At 28.7% G+C, this 22883-nt stretch overlaps 1 protein-coding gene across 1 annotated transcript; it reads left to right on the forward strand.

The window, feature by feature from the left end:
- Nucleotides 1-5413, forward strand: IAA9 (auxin-responsive protein IAA9). Its single transcript, NM_001278959.3, is given in 7 exon segments — nucleotides 1-232; nucleotides 1207-1646; nucleotides 1724-1890; nucleotides 1979-2205; nucleotides 2323-2464; nucleotides 3694-3755; nucleotides 4886-5413. Coding segments are annotated over 6 exon segments (1050 nt in total). The 5' UTR covers nucleotides 1-232; nucleotides 1207-1232; the 3' UTR covers nucleotides 4924-5413.
- The last annotated feature ends 17470 nt before the right edge of the window (nucleotides 5414-22883 follow it).

A 22883-nucleotide genomic window follows, 5' to 3' on the forward strand; every position in this document is an offset into this window, starting at 1 on the left:
TGAGCCTAGAGTTTCACATAGGACAGCAAATAAGCTTTTGTTACTGTCTGCCAAATGGAGGGTCCTTAGTTTTTTTTTCCTCTCTCTCTCTTTCTGCTACCAAAAAAATAGCCTCACTACTCCACCATCATCTTCTTCTTCCTTCTTCCTTCTTCTCTTACTGCTGCTAATAAGCTTTTTCTTACTTGGGTTTTCTCTTCCAACATCAAATTTACAACTTCGGTTCCCACAGGTAAGAAAAAATTCAATCTTTTTCTTGTTTTTTAAAGCTAATCTTGGTTTTTTTTAGCTAATCTTGAAATTTTGACTTTGGGGTTGTTTCTTCTTTGCATGTTCTTGAAATTTTCTTGTTTTTGGTTTTTGGGAAGTTTGTGGTTTGGGGGTGATCTGTTCTCTGTTTCATATGAGTTTGTAGATCTGTTGAGTGATTCTTTGTTTTGCTTTTTGTTTAAAAAATCAGATTTTTTTTTTCTGTTTGAACCGTATATACTTGTTGTAACTTGTGAAAATGAAGGATTTTTGGTATTTTTTTCTTTTAACTTGTAGGAGTGAAGGTAAGAACTTTTTTTTGGGGGGGTCTTAGGGGTGTTGTTTTTGTATTAAAGAACTAAACTTTGAGGTATTTGGGTAAAGTTTAGTTTTTGGTTCTTGTTTAATTATTTTCCTGCTGTTTGCTTTTGAAATGAGGAATATTCCTTTTGAAAAGCTTATGATCTTTCCTTTTCTCTTCTGCTGAATTTTTCTGGGCAAAAGTAGCTGCTTTAAGAGAGGGTTTTCTTTTTTTTTTTTTTCCTGCTAGTACATTAATGTCTGTATTTGATAAATTACCCAAAACTAAAAAAGAGTTTACCTTGAAATCTACTTTGCTATGTATTTTGCTTAGGGTTGATTTCCCATAGTTTGAGTTATTATCTTAGAAAGTCATCCTTTTTCTTGATTTTCAAAAAAATTTCAACAAAGAATGTTATTTCCGAGATAATATCAATTAGTTGAGTGACTATTTGAGGAATCATCTATATAAACAACCTGTAGTAATTTAATTCCCAGGATTGTAGGAGTTATGACATACTAATCCTGTTTTTTTATGTTAAACACCTAAATGCTCAATGCATTCTGAATGGTTTTTTTAGTCTAATCGAAGGTTGTAAATTTTGATCTTGAATAGTGTTATGTTAATAACTTTGTTTCTTGAAATGAGCTGTGCAGGATTATTAGAGTGATCTGTAATTGTGATGTCTCCGCCGCTCCTTGGTGTTGGGGAGGAGGAGGGCCAGAGTAATGTAACTCTACTGGCTTCTTCAACTTCCTTAGGAAGCATATGCATAAAAGGATCAGCTCTTAAAGAGCGAAACTATATGGGTCTATCTGATTGTTCGTCGGTGGACAGCTGTAATATTTCCACCTCATCAGAGGACAATAATGGGTGTGGATTAAATCTCAAGGCAACGGAGCTCAGGCTCGGTCTACCTGGATCTCAGTCTCCCGAAAGAGGTGAGGAGACTTGCCCTGTGATTTCGACAAAGGTTGATGAGAAGCTGCTCTTCCCCTTGCACCCTTCCAAAGATACTGCTTTCTCGGTATCGCAGAAAACAGTAGTTAGTGGCAACAAACGAGGATTTTCAGACGCTATGGATGGATTCTCAGAGGTGAACTATCATTTCTTTAATAAGGTTACTCATTTTTTGGTAAAGCTGCAATTGAAGTTACATAATCTATCCTACAGGGGAAGTTTCTGTCGAATTCCGGTGTGAAAGCAGGTGATACAAAGGAGACCTCACGTGTGCAACCACCTAAAATGAAAGATGCTAATACTCAGAGTACAGTTCCAGAGAGGCCTTCTGCTGTGAATGATGCCTCAAACCGTGCGGGCAGTGGTGCCCCTGCTACAAAGTGAGTATCTCCCCACTAGGAGTAAGAAGTGTGATATTTGGATAATGATTGTACAAAATGTCTAATCTGTATCTTGGATTAATTTTAGGGCACAGGTTGTTGGTTGGCCACCCATTCGATCTTTTAGAAAGAACACTCTAGCCTCTGCCTCGAAGAATAACGAAGAGGTTGACGGAAAAGCTGGCTCACCAGCTCTTTTTATTAAGGTCAGCATGGATGGTGCTCCCTATTTGAGGAAAGTGGACCTCAGAACCTGTTCTGCATACCAGGAGCTATCTTCTGCTCTTGAAAAAATGTTCAGCTGTTTTACAATAGGTTAGCTATTTTGGAGCCTTTAGTAGCTCATAATTTCATTGATTGGATTAAAATAGTAAGATACATGTTCATGATTTTTCCATTGCCCTAGTTACTGCTACTTCCTTGTTATGACAGGTCAATATGGATCTCATGGAGCTCCTGGGAAGGATATGTTAAGTGAGAGCAAATTGAAGGATTTGCTTCATGGATCTGAGTATGTCCTCACTTACGAAGATAAGGATGGGGACTGGATGCTTGTCGGTGATGTCCCCTGGGAGTAAGCTCTTGCTAATTCAACTCCTTTTTCTTTTCTTCCCGTTTAGCACTGTTTGGTATAGTTTACTACATTTTCGGCCAACCTATTTCTTGGTTGTATGCTTTTTCCATTGAGATAAAAAGAAGAATATAGTGCATGTGGTGTGGATTTAGTAGTAAATGTGGACTTGGTGCAACTGATAGTAAATACAACTCATCTTCAGATTCAGAAATAAAATTAGACTAGTCAGTCCTCATCTTAAGGAAGTTAAACAAGTTCTTGTATAACTGCAAGCATAGAGAGCAATGATGCTCTAGTAAGTCCTAAATTAAAGCGGAAATCTCAAACCTGACCCATAATTAGGTTCTCTGAATTGAGAAGCCTTGCCATGCAGTAAGAGTTCAGGTAGGTTTGGCCTTGTGTTACAAGGAAGATCTTTTTTTTTTTTGATTGATAGAGCTTTTAAGGAGATTGATTATAATGAAGTCTGATTGAATTAATAAATCAGCAAGTTAATTTTGAGGGCCATCATTACTACTTACCATTTTAGAAAACTCATGGCTCATTTTGTATGTGTATAATGCTATGTATGAAAATATTTGCCATGGTTAAGCATGTAGTCAGGATTTTTATCAATCAAGATTCATGCTGCCTTCAGTTATGGATTATAATTTCTTATCTCTAGCATGAATAGAAAAACCAATAATAATCTGATTTTTTGATAATGCCAATGGATTAAGGGATGATAAACGTAACTAGAAGAATTTGGTATCATTGTTGGTTTGACACTCAACTAGGATTCAATGATATTGCTAGTGTGTGTTAGATAGCGATTGCGCTGCTTTGGGAAAAAATGCCTAATAATCCGTGTGACATTCAACTCTTGCTTCACATGTGTCCCATTGTTAGTGGTGCTATTCCATGTAATTTGCACAGCTTGATTCAGGGAGTTAGTCCTCTTTCTGTCTCTCTCTAGTTCGCTTTATCTCCCTTCTTTTTTGTTCTTTTGCAATGATGAATCTGGTGGTCTACTATAACAATGGTAGACCTGAACATATTGTTTTCTTGAATCTGTTCTCTCTTGGACCATATAAAAATACCAGTAGTACATTTATTAAGGGCTGTTCTTTGCAAGTTCTAATATCTTAGGTTCAGACTTGTAATAAATTTTATTGAATGTAGTTTCTGTTTGATTGTTTGTATATTTGACGATGACCATGCTTTTAATTCCTAATATTTTCATGTTGTAGGATGTTTATCGATACTTGCAAAAGGTTGAGGATCATGAAAGGTTCAGATGCCATTGGCCTGGGTGAGTATCTCTTGTTGAGCCTTAGACCTCTTCATTCACACAATCAAAATGAAAAACGGAAAGAAAGACCGTCTCCTCCTTCATCTCCCCCGACCTTGTTCTTAGGGCTTGTACTTCTGTTTTTGTATTTTGACATGCATAACCATTTGGCGAGAGATGTGGGGCTTGCTCAAGTGGTTCAGCACCTCCACCATCAACTGGTAGGTTGAGGTTTAGAGTTCGAGTCATGCTGGAGTGTTAGTGGGAATACTAGTGATCTTCCGGGAGGGTAGAAAAAAAGGGGAAAAACAACTACTTGGTGATAAATAGAAATATACAAACTGTAACGCAGAATTATCTGGTTTCAACATTTGATTTCTGTGAATCTTGATTACTTTCTATGATTTGAAACAAAACTTCCTTGCAAGTTTCATATTTAAAAGATATTATTGAAGAAATAATTAGAAGTCATGAAATGCTGGTTTAGGAATTCTCCCACCCAGCTGTTTGTCATGAAAGTTCTCTGAATTACCGTGATGCATTTTTTCAAGTAGCGTTAAGTATTAGAGAATTGCTTGCCTGACAGAACTACATTTGTTATGGATCTGGCCTCATTTTATTATTTGTCAAGCGGCAATAGAAAGATTTAGGACATCAAGGTAGGCTAGGCATCTTGAAATGGTGGTGGTAGGTTCATTTGCATTGCAGGACACACCTGCATCTGTGAGAGATGAGGATGGAGAGTGAAGGAGAATGGTTAATGTAGTCCCAAAACCGAAAGGAAACGAGCTATAAGTTATTGTAAATCTATGGGCAGTGTTATGCAGTTATTGCTGTTTTAAACATGTGAGTTAGTCAGCTTTATCTCATTATAAAAGGGCAAAGGGGATAACAAACTCAGCTGTTATAATTTCCCCAAAAGTTCTGTTACCCAATAATGCATTTCCATATGCTGATTTGTGTGCAGACTTGGGATAGGTCTTTTATTAATCTTTAAGTGTGTTTAGTCTATGGTAATGCAACTCTAGTTTAATTTTTGGTATTGGTTGCAACATTTCAACGACCAACTCCTGCTCCTAAGGTATGAATGATTACCTACGAAACGGAAACATGTTACAATTCCACTAACTTCTGTGCATTTTTATGTGCAGCCCCAAGGGCTATGGAAAAGTGTCGGAGCAGAAATTAGCCTATCTACACATGATTAAAGCTATCCATCCAGCATTTCTAGTAGGCGAGGAAGACACAAAAACGGGTGAAGAGCTCATAAACTTGAATCCTTTTTAAAGGCATGAACAGTAGCTGGTTGTTGGTCTTGGATAGCTCAGCATGGGTAGATGCTTTACCTGATTACGACATGGTGTTCTTTTATATTTGCGTAATATATGTCCTCTTTTAAGTTTTTTTTTATCATGTCTATTTAAAAAACCGTTTGATATTGGAGTTTGTCTGCAAACTAATGTGTGTTGTGTACTGAGAGCTCTTCTAGAGGTAATTTAGTAATGTTCTAAGTGTATTTGCTTGTTTAAGTTCCCTTAAGTGTGTACTTTAGACCCAACGTTTGTCGTTTGATTAAGTATGCGTGTGCACTTCAGAAATTGTTATTACTGTATGAATAAATGTGTCCTCCACATTTTTCATCGGGTTGTAGTTATCGAAATAACTAACCTCTTACCTCACATTGCATCAATGTCGAATTTAGCTTCATAAACTATGAACTCTGTTCCACATGCTCAATTATTTGTTCATAACAGCTGGTAACATTATTGTGTCTGTTTAGAGTTGTTGTGTAGACCATGCCTCAATTATTTGTGTATTAACATCAGATCTTCTTGTCTATTGCCATCTCGTTTCGCGTTTGTTGATATAATTATTCATGGCTTGCATTATTGAAAGTCTATTCCAGGTGAATTATTAGTATTATGAAACTGCATGATTGGTACTCCCTCCGTTTCAATTCAAGTGTTTGTATGTCTGACTAGGTACGGAGTTTAAGAACCTAAGCGAGAATTTTGAATTTTGTGGTATTAAACTTGTCACGCAACTTGAATATGTACATATAACAGGTTGGAAGAAAGGACAATATTTGTGGTAGGGGTTGTGGAAGTTCATTGTACATAAATGTGTTTTTGTATCTCATGTTTTCTCATCTGACACTGGAAATGAAAGATTTGTTTTTCAATGCACTGTTTTGTGCCTCTTTGAGATGCCAACAGCTGAATTAGTATTTATCATTTGTACTTATTTCACTGTGCAAAAGATTGGGAGAATCTTGGGTTAAATGGGATTTTTGTACACCACCTTAATATTTCATATGACATAATTAAAACTTTGGAATATGTGTTTCATTGCTTAATAATAACATATTTAGCTGTGAAATGATGGATTAATTAGTATCATATGAAAGAATTAATGAAAGTGTTTGCACGTTTACTTGATTAAATACTAATTCAGCTGTTAGCATCTCAAAGACACCTACTTTTGAAAATTTATTTATTTTGGAGTACTCCTTTCCTCCTTAACCAAGAAGTCGGGATCAAATCCCCTTGAGTAGGAGTCGCCTTTATTTGGTAGCACTTTACCTCTGATGTGGGACTTTTTGTTGCGAATTTGAATTTAGCTAGGCTCCAATGTGTTTACTGAGCGTTGGTCGGGTGAAAATCAAAGAAATCTGAGTACAGGGTCTCTTTTATTAGATAGTGTTTACCCTTCAATGTTAAACTTTTGGGAACGAATTCAAATTTAGCTGCACTTCAACGTGGATATTGCACGTCGGGTGAAAATCAAAACTCAAAAAAATTGAGCGTAGAAATCAGAGTACCCTTGAGTGCATAGTCACCTTTATTAGAGAGTGTCTTATCTTTTATTAGAAATTGTCTTATCTTTCAACGTGAGATTTTTCAAAGCGAATTTAAATTTAGCTGAGCTTCAACGTGAATATCAAATGTCGGATGGAAAACAAAACACAAAAAAATTGAGTGTAGAAATGAGAGTACCTCTTGAGGCATAATAAATAGGGTCGTACACGGTGCAGGTGTATAATACTAAGTTCCAATAAAGTGCATTTCTCGTTACAGACAATTTTAATCGCCTCATTTATTGCCATAACAATTTTTACTACTTTCTCTGCCAACAAAGTTTGCGGTAAAGCAGTAAATATTTACGTTATCTAATTAGATATTTCGAATTCAAGTTTTTTTAAGTACGGAGTACGTGCAAATTCAGATTTAGTCAAGCACATACAATTTTTAAAGTTTAAGATATTAATCTACAAAAAGTGTATGTCACGTACCTACTTACTTATTTTGAAAAAGACGGAGCATGTTACAATTTTTAAAGTTTAAGATATTAATCTACAAAAAGTGTATGTCACGTACCTACTTACTTATTTTGAAAAAGACGAAGCATGTTTTAATCTGTTAAAAACCGTAGCTAACCAATTAAGTTAGTAAGAAAATATATAAAGAGAAATTATTTGGATAACAAACAAATCCATTGGGCTACAATGAAGACAAGTTGTTGATTTTTGATTTTTTGACAGAGCAGGCAGAATCATATATAGTTTTCAGCAATGTTGGAAAATAAAAGTGTATTGAGTCAGATTTCAGAATGGGGTGTAGTAATTGAACCCCATTTTTTCATGTTGGCAAATTAGCCTACCACAATTCTAACATCATGTGTATGCATATCCACGATATCGAGTTTGAGTTCTTGAATATTTAATAATATTTTTTATGAAAATAGGACATAACTCAACGTATAGATTATAGTTCATGAGATCGAGTATTGTAAGAACATATAAGGAATCACATACACAGTATATGTGGAAACCTAACATCCCCGCACACTATAACTTGAGTTTGTCAACTGAAGTATGAATAATATAATATAAATTTGAGAATATATGTGGGAAATTCCTTATGAATTTAAACATGAATTAGAGAAACTATTAAATTAAATTAATCCGAAAATTGAAATTGGTCCCATTATTTATTGACGGTGAATAAAACATTTTATCATCATAATCATAATGTCTAATTTTAATTTTTAAAATTAACAAATTCAAGTCCCACACATGAGTATAAAGTACCTAGACAACATTGTCAAGTTCAAACACAATCATGTTTAAATCGCTAATTATAAAGCGTGATTTTATTTTTAATCTAAATTATCACATAAATATCATATTTGATCATATAATTTAAATTTTGTATTATATTCAATCTGACTTCGATCATATACCAAAAGTTAGCGTTACTTAATAAATGTATTAGTACTATACTAATAGTTGAAGGTGAGACAAAATAATTATATTTTGAGTTGACTTTTAATTCTTTTGTGGTGGTGATAATTAGTTGATTATTCCAACTATTAATCAAAATTATTAATAAAAGAGTTAGTTGGGCCAATCAGAAGACTAATTTGCTGTCAATTCTCAATGCTTTGATAATTAGTTGCACAACTGGTTGGCCCAAAATAGTTACATGAGTTATCATTTACCTAATTAACGCTACTATTAAATATTCTCGCTCAGTTCATTATTATTTGTCATTTATTCGTGATATTCTCAATTCATTTATCGCTTTTGATATATCAAAGAAAGACAATTAATTTTTTTTCATATTTTTCAATATTAAATATTTATATATACTCCAAATTATTTTTCAAGATCTAAACTAACCATCATTTAATATGGCTAGTTTGATAAAATATGTAGCCTATTAATAGTTATTTTCATTAAGATTGTGCCAAGATAAATAGTGACATGAAAAAATAAACGAAGAGAGTATCACACACAATTTTCCCTTTTTTAACTAGAGTTTTTTTTTTATGTTTAAAAATGCAACATTAGTGGTGTCCATTATTATAATTTTTTAAAAAGTTTTACCGTGCCAACCTAATATTTTATCTGTGTCAAATTATTTATCATATATTTTAATCAATTTTTTTTTAAAAAAACATACAATAAAATTATGACAGATTATAATTTATAAACGTGTTTTTTTTACTTTTTGTAGTACGTGGAGAATAAAAACACTACTACTATAGTTGTTCAAGATGTATCGGATTACATCTTTAGTCTTTTTGTATCTTTTTTCCTCAAATTATTGCCTACTTTTTAAGTTAGATTTACGTAATTCTATAATTTTAACTCAAATTTTATAATTATGCTATTTTTTTAAAATTTAATATGTATAAACAATATGATAAAATGCAAAAAAAGTTATAATTCAAAATTCATTAAATTGAAAATTTAAACTTCGTCACTGCTCGACTTGAAACAAGTAGGAAAGAAAGAATAACATTACATCCAAGTTCGTTGAATAATAGACCTTAGCTTATAAGTGGATTTTATCAAAGTTCTAATGAGCCAAAATAAACGTGTTTACAAGTCTACCAAAGTGTCAAAGTTTGGAAGTTAAAGTAACCAAAAATTAAATATACAAGCATTTTTTTTCCTTTAAGAGAAATAAACCTTTAAAAACTTATATTCAATTCAATGAATAATAATATAGTGGGATCTTAGTAATATAAATATCCATCTTGTGTCTTGTTTTGCATTTATGAATGTATTTATATCCCTATGATTGATTTGGCCCCCCTTGCATTTGCACACTTTATTGTGAAGCTATCTTTTTCAAGATAGAAAAATAATAGCATTTTATTTCTAATTGAAGTCTTTGTAGAATCTCACAAGATCTCAGTATTTGATCAATTTATATTGAAAAACTTCTATTCTTGCTCCTTTAATGCTTTGTCTATTTATCTTTAAAAGGCCAAATATATAAACATATCTCTAAACTTGTCGGGTTTTTTTCTTCAGGTACCTCAACTACGTCATTTTCATATTGAATCATTAAACCACTCATAATTTGTTCCATTTAAACAAACACGGTTGTCTGATGTGGAATCAGGTTTGTGAGGGGTATTGATAGAGGATGCTTATGTTGTTCAAGAACATATTAGTACAATTGATAGTGAAAATGTTTGAGAATAATTGTGTTTTACTTAAGTCGTTTAAACACATTAGACAATAAATGAGACTAATGCGGATTGTCTTCATTCCTTCGATCAAAATCATTACAAATCAAACACAATTAAAGGCATTTACAATAGAAAATCCGATCAAAATCATTCAACAGTGTTTTAAAGGAACAAATTATAGTTGATTTAATGATTAAATAGGAAAATGACGTAGTTGAGCTACCTAAGGAAAAAAACTCAACAAGTTTAAAAATCTCTTTATGTATTTAGCCTCTTCAAAACTAGATTGAATTAGATGAATCAATATTTTAGGATTAAAATTTCTATGAGAAGTGCTATAGGTTAGTAGTTTCTTTCATTTGATAAAAAATAATATTCCATCCGTTCCTATTTGTACGTCATCATTTTAGATTTTACACTCTTAAAGAAACTAGATGAATTTACTATTGTACCTTTATTTAGTATTCTCTTGAAGTCGAGTTTTCAACAAATTAATATAAATTAATTTATTTTGATTAATTAGATTCACTAATGAATATGAATTAATCATTTACTTTTTCTATATTGGTTAAATTAATACTTTCAAGGACAAAATGGAAAGAACAGTGTTATTTATGTGTTGATTTTATAAAATGACAAATATTAATAAAATCAAACTGTTTTTTTTTTTTAACAAGGATGACATATAAATAAGAAAGGACGGATAGGTGAATGAATGAATTATTGTTTTTCTGCCTAAAAAAATATGGAGGAAGGAAAAATGATTTCTTTCTTTGTCCATTTGACAAAAACAAGATATAAGAAAAGGAAATTTTTATTTTTCTTCCCTTAACTATTTTTAACTGCAAAACAAAATAATAAAGAAATTCTTGCTATTTAGACATTTTCTTTCCGTTATATTCTTTACACATTAGTGTAATTTTCAAATCCCTCTAACCGACTACAATCTACAACTATAGAATTGTCTCATTTATTATTGTTTTAAGTAACTATTGATGACAGTAAAATAATTATATTATAATGGTGAAATTATTTTATTCTTAATTTGAGATTTTGAGTTTGAACTATGGATATAGAGAAAATTTTGTTCAAAATATCATTCACAAATAGGCCATATATTGTATAACTCAGATTTAGTCAGGGCTTTAATATGAACTCACACTGAGTGAAAAATTAGATTTTTTTATCTTGTGCAAGTTTGGGAGCTACCGTACAAAAATAAATTTATTATTTGTACACCCAGAGTATAGTGATTACGAAGTTTCTTTAAAATGTCATTAATCTATTCTTCAGTTTATCATGTCATGGTTTAAAGGGATAATGCACAAATACCTCCTCAATATATGCCTAAAATCTCAGACACACTTATATTATACTAAGGTCCTATTCTCCCCCCCCCCCCCCCCTCCAAACTTATTTTATTAATAATTTTCTACTCTTTTTTGACCTACGTGGCACGATCTTGTGAGTCCAACTGGTTGACTTTTTTTTATTCAAACTAGTGCCACGTAGGCCGAAAAGGGGTAGAAAATTACTTATAAAATAAGTTCAGGGAGATAATAGAATCTTCGTATAGTATAAGTGTGTCACTAAAATTTCAGATATAGATTGAGCGATACTTTTGAGCAATACTTGTGCATTTTTTCCGATTTAAAATATAGCAATTTAATAAAAAAATTATCATGTGACATTTAATTTCGAAAATCTATCAAAAATATTCTTATTTTCATTAAATAGAAATAAAAATGTATATAGTATATACATTATTTTTCTAATTCGTATATCATTAGCAACTCAATATTAAAATTAACTGATCCGTACAAGATAATTATTGTAAAACTTTATCTTTAATAATAAGAAAATTATAAGATGAAACTTCATTAAAAGCTATGTTCCTTCTTTATGATGTGAAAGGGTAAGATACAAAGAACTGTTATAGGAACATGCACAATCCTCTCTCTTTATTAAAGTCATATAAATAACTATATTTAAATATTCTTAATTAAATAATAATAAAAGAATAAAAACAAAATCAATCTATATTTATAACACCCATATGGAGCATAATATGGGCGTTGGCTTACTTGGACATGAATATATAAATATATATATTCTTCCATCAACTATATAATTACTAATTGATTAATTAATCATGTTCATTGCATTAAATAATTAAAATTTAATGGTGGTTAAGGATTTATTAATCAGCAGTTATCTGTTCATAGCATGTGCCCTAATAATAGTAGAGCATCTTAACCACCACAAAATGATTTTCTTTTTTTTCTCAAATTGCACTTCATATTCTTAATAACCTCATTCTATTTTTTAAAACCTACCTTTTTTTTAATGGCATTTGATATTCGAGATTTACTGACTCGATTAAACATATAAATGTTTTATCATGAGTTATACTTATGGTACATATTGTTTATTTTGGCCCAACAGACCACTTTACAAATTTATTTAGCTTCAGCCAACGCTATTATCTAGTCCAAAAGCGTGCAATTTTTTAATCATAAAATTTATCACTATTTCTATCGCATTTCAGTGTAAAATACGTTTAAGGTATCAATCATGAATAAAATTGGCTATCTAGAAACTTGTTAGTCTTTTTCTATGACCTCCTTTCCGTTATGAGCGTCACGCTTATAATGAAATTTTCATTTGTAATGTTCAAATTCAAAACTTTTTATTAAAAAAGAAAATTCTAATTATATATCTCAATATAATTGTAAAATAACACGTTCGGAACTTTTACTATTAGTATGACTTGACATAAAGATGGAATTAAAATAATTAATTCTTACCAAACCGTGAGTAATACTCTCAATCTCACTAGGACCAAGCCCTTTCTTTTTTTCTTCACCCAGTTTTTTTTTTTTTTTTTTAAAAAAAAAATCCCATATGCTTACCAACTTATTAATTAATGGCCTTAATTAATTTGAATGAAACCAAATCATAATAACCATTTTCTTTCCTCCCTTTTATATTGGGTCAAATTATATATCACGGATGGATAGAAGAGGTAATTCGCACTAGACAAGTCTGGTGCAATGAGCTCGACCCAGAAGACAAATCTCTTGTTTTCGCTGGCAAGAAGTTTCAAACTTGAGACCTCTAACATGAAAGTCCCAAGCTCAAACCACTGAGCCACACCGAAAGCTAAATGTTCTATTTTGAATATTCACTTATTAAGTTGAAGAACTAATAATTAAATTAATGGTATGGTTCATTATGAACAATTGAACAATAACTAACTTCGTATTAGATGGATGAAATTAATATTTTTTTCTTCTTTAATTTGTTAAAAGCAATATGATGAATTATAAAAATGTTTAGTTTGTATTTTACGACCTACTACTTGATGAAATAGTACACAATTCATGTGATAGTAAAAACAATGAAATTGGCCATGATATTGCCAGCTCCATGCTAAGGAGAAAACACCTGTTATATGCCAGAGTGGTTAAGACTAGAGTAAGAAGAATGTCTTCATCTAATTGCTAATTAATTGATTGATTAACACTAAATCTCAAAATATCCTTTGTTAATCACTAGTGAATTGAAATTAATTCTTTAATACAATAATATCACCAACAACTCACTAGATATATTTCAATCCCCATAGAGTTGGGGGCAATGTAATATTCTTAGGTCTCGTGTGAGCGCATAAGAGAAGATCGAAAAATTTTATATCACTAAATAATTCTGAGCTTTTATTTATCATAGATCGTCGTCAAATAATTTGTTGTAGTTAATCAGAACCATTTGATAATATCGCAAATCTATTACTATATAGAATTAGCGATAGATTTTTCTAGCTACAGAATTTGACCGTTGCTAATTTTTAGTTAAAAAAAAATCCCAAAGTAGGGAGCAAATTTTTTACTGTGAGGATTTGACATTAATTGACAAATTTTTATTGCTTCCACTTATAGCCTAGCTCAACCTTCCTCATTTATTCGAATTGAAATCGTGATGAGCTCAAATTTTTTAAATAATATTATATTGTTGAAAAAATAATTATATTAACAACTTTTAGAATAATATAATCTAAAAGTAAAAAGTGTAAATAGTATCTTGAATAACATGTACTTGAAGATTTGATGATGGTGTTAGTCACATTTCCATATGCAACTTTCTGATTTAGGTTGTACTTAAAAATTAAGACAATCTTAATTCTTAAACTATAGGTTAGATCTCTCAACTCATTCTTAAAAATGCACCCCTCTCAAAAAGGGCCCTTCTAGTTATAATTATTTTACTAAAAATACAAGATCCTTTTCATATGGGGTGTCCAAAGATGTCATGTGACATAGTGGTCATTTCTTAAGCTACAAACTAGTATATAAATTAAGCTATTTTTGTTACTTCTACTTCTTACGTTTCTATAGTTAATTTGATTTATTTTTAAAGTTAAATTAAATGAAATGATTTTTAACATTTAAAAGTTAGACGTTTAAAATTTCTATGAGATATATTACAAGTTACAATTCTTTTACATTTTAAAATATTGAACAACAAGTATCATACTGTTTGACTCTCAAAAAGTGAATGTGATAAAGTAGTCATAAATATCATACAGTTTGATTTTTGAAAAGTAAAATGTGATTAAAAGTGAACGTAGAGATTATATTATAATTATATTATTATCATGAGATGACTTTTAATATTTGCAATATATCCATGGAGATCGTTTGAACTTATTCAACTATTGAAAGGGGTGACAAGTGCATCTCCTTTGTATTGAGTTGTGTGCTAAATGTTTGTTGAAAGTATAAAGCATCTAATTAATGAGCATAAGCTTGTATTATGGAGTTTGGTCAACAAGCTGCTGCTAGTAAAGTGCTAAAAATGAACCAAGACATGATCTGATTGATTAGTTAAATTTATTTTAGGAACAAGTCAAACTTGGTGATATATATATATATATATATATATATATATATATATATATATATATAATTTTAGTAATACAATAAGTTAAGAAGTCATAAAAACTCAAAGGACTATCTATTAGCTTGTTACATGTTACATTATATATGACATTTTTGTATTGTTATTTCAAAGTGAATAATATCTTTCTATATTTGGAAATTTGTTAACTTTAAACACTTCTTTTATTTATTACTTATAATGACACACTCTTATAGCTATAAAAAGGTGATAACAAAAGTTAGCTCGTATGGTGTATGTGGATCCTTCCATACTAACGTGAGACTTATTAACGTTATTCTTACGTTCTGAATGGTATATTTGAATAGTGAATAATATAATATAATTTTTAATAATAGATAAATTAAAAATTAAAATGTGTTAGATTTTTATATTATAATTTTTAAAAATTAAATTATGATCCTAAAGAATAGAATCAAAAGATAAACATATTTGTCATCCCCATGATTAAAATATTTTTTTCTTTAGAAAAGAGGAAGACTAAACTATTGGATTATTATTTAATTTATAGATAATAAAGAGCACTACAAACAGAAGCACATGTTGAAGAAGACTATTCTATCATTTGATTTCTTTTGGGTCCAAAAAATTTAATGAAAAATTATATTCACAATATGATATGCTCATTAATTTGTTTCTAACGGAAATCAATCATATCATATCAGCTTTATTTATTATTTTGGTTGACGACTATAAGGTATGTTTGGTATGAATGAAAAATGATATTTGAATTTTTTTTAAAAAATCAGTAATATTTTCTTTAAAAATTCTGATATTTTGTAAATAAGAAATATCAAGCCATATGTTTCTGATTTGTGAAATCCTATTTATTCAACTTGGTAATCAAGCCATGCATGTGTTTCTGATTTTTACGGACCTTGTTTTTGTTATTTTATTTATTATTTTAATTAATCAAATATGAAAAAAAAAATTACAAAAATTCCGTTACCAAACACTCCTTAAAAGAAAAAGAGAAAAAATAAATAAATTATACTATTATCTTATGATATATGCTCTAATAATTTCTTTAATTTAGTCCAAGACACTCCACGAAAAATGGTAATTGTTGGGTCCTTTTGGGCCAAACTTCAATCAGAAAATGACTTGCTATGTTCATGTATTATATTACTTTAATTAAGGGTCCCTTCTACATTAATCTAAATTTTTGTCATTTATGATAAAAGCTATGACCAAAATTAATTAAGACATGATGCTAAACGATCCAATACAAAGTCCCTCAAATTAAACTCATTTGGCTAAATATGCTTAGGGACACTGAGCGATCTCTGATAATATAGTCACATCTCTATTTAATAATAATATTAAATTTTAATTTTTTGAGATATTTTAATAATAGAATATCATACATCTATTATAATATTTGTTAATATAAGTAAAAAGTCAAATTCTACACCATTTTGAAATAACATTATCTAGTCAAATAAGACTTGTAGAAACTATAGATGAAAACGTAGAGAGGACAAAAATAGTGAACTAATGTTTAAAGTTTACAAAATTAAACTATTTTTATGATAGAATTTGTAGTAAGAAAGGGAGGGATCGTAAACTATTTGACAAAAAGCCTTTAGAGATGGAAATTGCAGTCACTAAAAGTTGAATTCATGTTCTTTTTGTCCATTACAATAGAGAAAAGTATAACTATTATCGCTAAAAGCTTAGACGTTGAAAATTTCTCTATTATTAATGTATTGGATTCTAATCCAACTGTTATAAGCCCTTTAGTATTGATCGTTACACCTTTTTCAGCAATCAAATTTTTTCTTTGCTAATTAGTCATTAAAGAAATATTTATAAGTTATTATCCGTATGATATATAAGAATAAAGTGCATGCAAGTAAATTTCTATAACAAGTTAGATTGAACACATAGGGTCGTTTGACGTGAGGGATAAAAATAAATCGTGATGGTATACAAATTTTGCATCTTAATTTTGTTATCGTGCTTGAATAACTTATTCCACCATTTATATCATAATGATGAAATAATTTATCTCATATACATGTTGATATAAGTTATTCCAGAATAGCTAACCCCATGATAACTAATTTTGGAATAGCTTGCATACAAGTTAAATCCATAAAATGACTTTAGTAAAATCACATTTTAACTGAAGTATTTAATTCTAGAAATGCAATTAACACTAAAGGTGTATAGTAGTTCTAATCCAACGGCTAAGATATTGTCCAATTTAGATTTAGATTCGCACGGATTTGTCTCTTAAATTTTTAATCCAAACATTAATGATTCGAACGGTTATTTTTATAAAATTACAATTTGAGATTCGTCTAATATGTAATGCGGAACTCGCTACGTCGCAAGCTTATCCTCCTTTTCGGACCTCACAAATTTAAATGGAATAATAAATTAAACTCCCAAAATATATAGGGTCAAGGAGATCAAGAACTAATAAATAAGGACAATAAATGTTATTCAAATTAGATAAAGGAAATAAAAATGTTTGAGACAATAAAATAGGAACAAATAATTATTGGTTTCTCAATTTAAAATATAGTCAACGAGGTAAATTAAAATTAAATTAAATCGCGTTATATATATATATATATATATATATATATATATATATATATATATATATATATATGGCAAATCCACGTGTAAGTCAAAGAGCAAAAAGAATGAGTATGGGCCTATGCCATGTGGGATCCTACATGGACATCCCACATGGCATGTTATTTCTATTTAGATTCACTACATAATATTAACAAAAGAAATAAGTCAAATTATTATACATCAATTAACTACCTAGCTAGACCTAGTCAACTCTAAATATATATGTGAATCTAAATAAACTTGATATTTGTTTTGTTGTGTATAATTGCAACACAATGTTCAACATAGATCTATCTTGTTGATTCTTGATTGTTATAAATGAATATTCATCGTAAAAAAGAATGTAATTTTCATTAAAAAAATGGTCGTTTGTTTTGTTTGTATATATATATACACTCAATATTTATCCACTTATATATGAAATAATTAGAAAGGAAATAGGCGTAGAATATAACACTTTGCAAGTGTTCCTAGAATGATATTTTTTAGATGTTTTATGAGTAAAATAAAAATTTCTTTTACAGAATACATATCGTAATTGTGAAGAACTAAATAATCCAATTTATCTTAATTGTGCTTGTGGATGTGTTATAAAGAGGCAAAACAAAAAAGGATGTGGTCACTTGTACTACTCTTCCAAAACCAAAGTCCTTATTTCTACCTTGGTTGTTGGTTTGTAATAAATGATTAAGTTAATTAGTTGATTTGATTGAATGAAATGAGACTAATTAGGATTATGTTGATTATTAATACTTTGGATTATGCCACTTGTGAATTATCCTCTTGGATAGAGTACATTAGTCACGTCATATTTCATATCATAAAAGTTGTTACATGCAAGGTGTAGTTGCTTATCATGATAATTATGTTATCTAGGTAAAATCAAGTCTTTTAACTTATAAGGTTTAGAGTTTGGATCTTATAACTACTATTAATGTGCCTCGTCGCGTCATTTATGTTACGATACAAGTTCATAGCACATATTGTTCGATTTGGTCTGATATGCCTCATGGATTGTATTATTAGGCTACAATATTACCGTTCTCAAAAGTGCATATGTCATTTAACGTATATTACATTTTATAAAATTCTTTATGTTCCTCTTTCATATTTCAATAAATGATTCGCTTAACGTATCAAAACACATGATATGAATTATTCGTGTATTGAGCCAACAATCCTTTCCAATTTGCCTCTTAGACTACGCGATAATCGAGCCCTAAAGCCCACACATACCATGTGAAATGTGAACCTATGTTATGTCATGCATCATGTGAACTTGTGTTATGTCATGCATCACGTGAACTTATGTTATGTCTTATAAAGTTTTTTTACTTTTAAGTGGTTAAGCAATTTGCTAAAGTTGTGGAAAAGCGTTGTCCCCTCGTTTTGATTTGAGATTCACTTAAAATATCATGTGTGCACCACTTATCCAAAAACTTATCAGCCTAAAAATTAAAATCTTTCATCTCTACGTCTTCACAAATTTTTTTGTGACATTTATATTAAACAAAGTTGTAACTCGATGGAAATATAGCAATAAGAAACAAATAAATTAATTAAGATAAACAAAATAATTTTAAGTGTGTGAATATTCAGCAATGCACTTACTACCTTTATTGAATTAAAATGTTGAATCATATGAAGAGGTAACAAATGTGCAAAGGGATAAAACTTTGTTCATTTTCCAACAAAGAGCTAATTAATTAATCTAAATAAAGTGGTGATATATATATATATATTACGTGTATTCCCATAGCAGTGGAATAACAAACCCTTTTTAAAATTACTTCAAATTGACTAAACTTTAATACATCGAAGTCTAGGGATTAAAAAGATTCCATACATAATATTTACCTAACCAAGACCCAATAAATACTAATATATGATATATATTTTGACTAATGAGGTGTAAAAACAATATTTTATCAAAGTTGATGGACTTTTAAGCCAAAGTTTGGAATTATATTTATTTATAATATATTTATATATCTAGAAGTTACAAAATTTGGTTCTTACTTCTTGCATGGTGAAATCTTGACGTGTGATATATGACTTTTGTTGAAATAAATTATTAAAAAATTAATAATATCGAAAAAGTTGGGTAAGAAGCACGTCATTTTTATAGGATTTAGGCAATCTTTAATTAAAAAAACAACAATGGTTAAATAATTAGTAAAGTAAGTTAATTACAAAGTGCCTAACTTTTGATTAATAAAATGATTAGGTTAAAATTGATAAGAATAATTTAATGAGTAGAAAATATTTTTACAATTTTAAAACTTTTCCAAAGTCTAAAAGTTGTATTTCTGAAATCTGTCACTCACTCACATATCCCTAAAATATCATATTTCAAAGAAAGATTTTTTCATCAGTAAAGACGTGAAACTGTGAATTTATATCTTTTCGTTCGTTTTTCCTTATCCACTAATAATTTTTATATTAAAAGTGACTTTTATCAATAATTAATTAGCATTGGATATATATTTTTTAACAATATTTATAATAATACTGAATAAAATGATAAATTTATTAATTTTCATAAAAATTATTTTTATCCTAGTAGACGAAACATTTATGAATGGATAAGAAAAAGTAGATAGAAAAATCTCAATTTTATTTTCCATTAGATTATATATAACTATTCGAATACTTCACTAATTAATCACGAGTCATATGCTTTTATTAAAAAACTTCCATTGCCGTCGTCGAACGCTATAATATAAATTGAGATAGTGAAAGAAGAACAATAATATAAGGAAATCTTTTAGTTATGAGATTAATAACTAAAAATCAGAGCTATCAATAGTCACTAAAAAAAATTGTTTTGTAGCTATTTTTATAGATATTTTGATATAGTTAGTGGGAATAGGAGAAAAATTATACTTTCTCCGTCTTGTATTGTTTGTCATGATTTTTATTTTTAGAGTCAAAATTATATAAACTTTGACTAACATTTAAGATGTATTCTTTCATCATATTAATATGCAAAAAATTGTAATTTATAGTATTTTTCGTATAATTTTAAAATATTTTTTTTGTTTAAAATGTCAAATTAATGTGATCTAATTTACCTTTGAAAATTAGTCAAATTGACTTTTAATAAGCGTAACATGACAAATAAGTAATATTTTCATATGAAAATTTTTGGAAAGTTTTCAAATACTGTCTACTGCAATGTTCCTAACATGTGTTTCTCTAGCAATTTGATTAAATGAAAAAAAAAAAAAAGAATTGACTTTTTTATTGATTCGCGATAGAAAAATGTAATAGGGAATGTATTAGATGTTTTAATGATAGTGATGTAAAGATTATATAATATTCTCTCTTTAAAAAAAAATATATATTTTTTAATTTGTTTAAAAAAATAATATTTTTTTTATAATAATTTTTTACGTGATATGTTTAAGTTAACAAAATTAAAAAATAATTTTATATATTTGACATAATTTTAATTTAGAATAACATAATTAAAAATATTTTTTATTATCTTAACTACATGTCAAGTTAAATTAGATTGAAACGAAAAAATATAATTTTTTTATTGATTCGCGATAGGAGTGTCAAGTCTTTGTTTTGGGAAGGTACAATCCCACACAAGACAGTTGCAGAGAAGCTGTGTTTCTAAGTTACTTGTCGGAGTTGGTTACATATTTCCACTTTAATTATTAGTTAAACGTTAAAAAATGTGATTAAGAAATGTCACTACTAATTTTGATACCACAACCAACATTTTTCTTCAATTATTTTAATTTTCATTGTTTTGTTATTATTGTTATATTATTCTCCTCTCTGTTATATTTTTTCGTTCGATATTATTTGTCATTATTTTTACTTTTAGAGTCAAATTATAAAAATTTTAATTAATATTTTAAGATTTATCTTTTCATCATATTTACAATTTATAGTACTTTTTATATAATTTTAAAATATCTAATTTTTTATTTAAAATATTGAAATAATATTATCTAATTTAACTTTAAAAATTAGTCTAATTGACTTTCGAAAAGTGTAACATGACAAACAATATCGAACAGAGAAAATATCTCACTTTACATAATTTTATTATATTTTACTTAATTAAGCTCTATTTAAAACATTTCTATTTTCATCTTCCTTCCTTCCAAAATAAATGGTGTTTCAACTTTTTTATTTGTTTCAAAATAAGTGGCGTTACTAATGAAACTACTAATGATATTCTTCCATTTTTTTCTTATTTAAATAAGGAGTTTTACGTAACAAAGAAATTACTGAAGACGAGTTACATCTTTTTCAGGAATAAGTTAATACAAATATATTTTACTTTTTAAGAAAGAATAGTTACTTAAGAGGTATATTTAAGCGAAAAAAATTATTGACAGAAGTATTATCTTTTACGGATTTTATTTATATTATTGTTAGTTTATTTGTTTTTGGTAAATATCCCTTGCATTATCCTTTTAGATCGATATAATTATTCAGAAAAATTTTGAAATTTTGAATTAAATATATTTCTTTAGTTTTAAAAATAATGATTTTTTTTATTTTTTGCAACACTTTAATTTTTAACTTTTCATGTTACATGTTTAAGACCACAAGATTAAAGGGTATTTTGACACATTTAACATAACATTAAATTAGAACCATAAAATTTTTAAAAAAATTCTTTTTTTAATTTCGATTTTAAGTCAAACTAAGCTAATCTTTTTAAAACGAAGAAAATATTATTTAATAAGTAAGATGTAGAAATACGAGTAACTTTTTGTGTACGAAAGAACTAAATATTGATAATCTTATTAAACAATACTTAAAAATTATAATATTTCGCAAACTTTCTTTTTATAAATTAATATTATCAAATAAATATTTGAACTAGTACTACTTCACTAAACAAAAATGGGTATCTATAATTTAATATTGCTTAGTTAATTTAAACTAATAGCAATAGTTGATTTGTCTTTAAATTATTAAAGCCACAAGTCTGATGTCGGCTTGAAGAATATTATTCACGCAGATTTAGATGATTCAAAAAATAAAAGTATAAACATATAAATAAGTCTTTAGAAATAAAAATTTTGAATTTTTTTGGATTTAAAATCTTAGCATGTTTGTAAAGTAATCAAACCTCTAAAAAAAATAAGAAAAAGAGAACAGAATTTAAAGAAAAAAAAATTCACTGGAATTTTTATCGCACCATCAGCTTCTCTTTGTTATTAAGAGAGTTCAATGTATATATATAATATAGAAAATTTACTTCATATATATAATGTAACTTTTTATCGAGGAGTTTAGGTGAACCTCATGAACACCACGTGGTTCCGTTCCTGATCACGACTAACACAATAACATAGAGAAAGTGTTAAATGATCAATAAATTTGATCAGAAAATTAAAAAAAATTATAATATTTTTTTTATTTTAATATAAATGAATCTTTTTTTTCATTTTTAATTAAAATATATTAAAAATAAAAAGATGAAAATATTTCAAAAAATGAAATAACGTAGAAAAAATAAATTTTGGCTAAATATCTGGCCAGAAAGTTTTTTTCAATAATATATATATATTCATTCACTATATAAATTTTGTCGTAATTAAGCATTTAAGGTATAATCTGGTGTTCAGTGAAATAATCATA

Source organism: Solanum lycopersicum, chromosome 4 (genome assembly GCF_036512215.1).
Source record: "Solanum lycopersicum chromosome 4, SLM_r2.1".
Lineage (NCBI taxonomy): Eukaryota > Viridiplantae > Streptophyta > Magnoliopsida > Solanales > Solanaceae > Solanum > Solanum lycopersicum.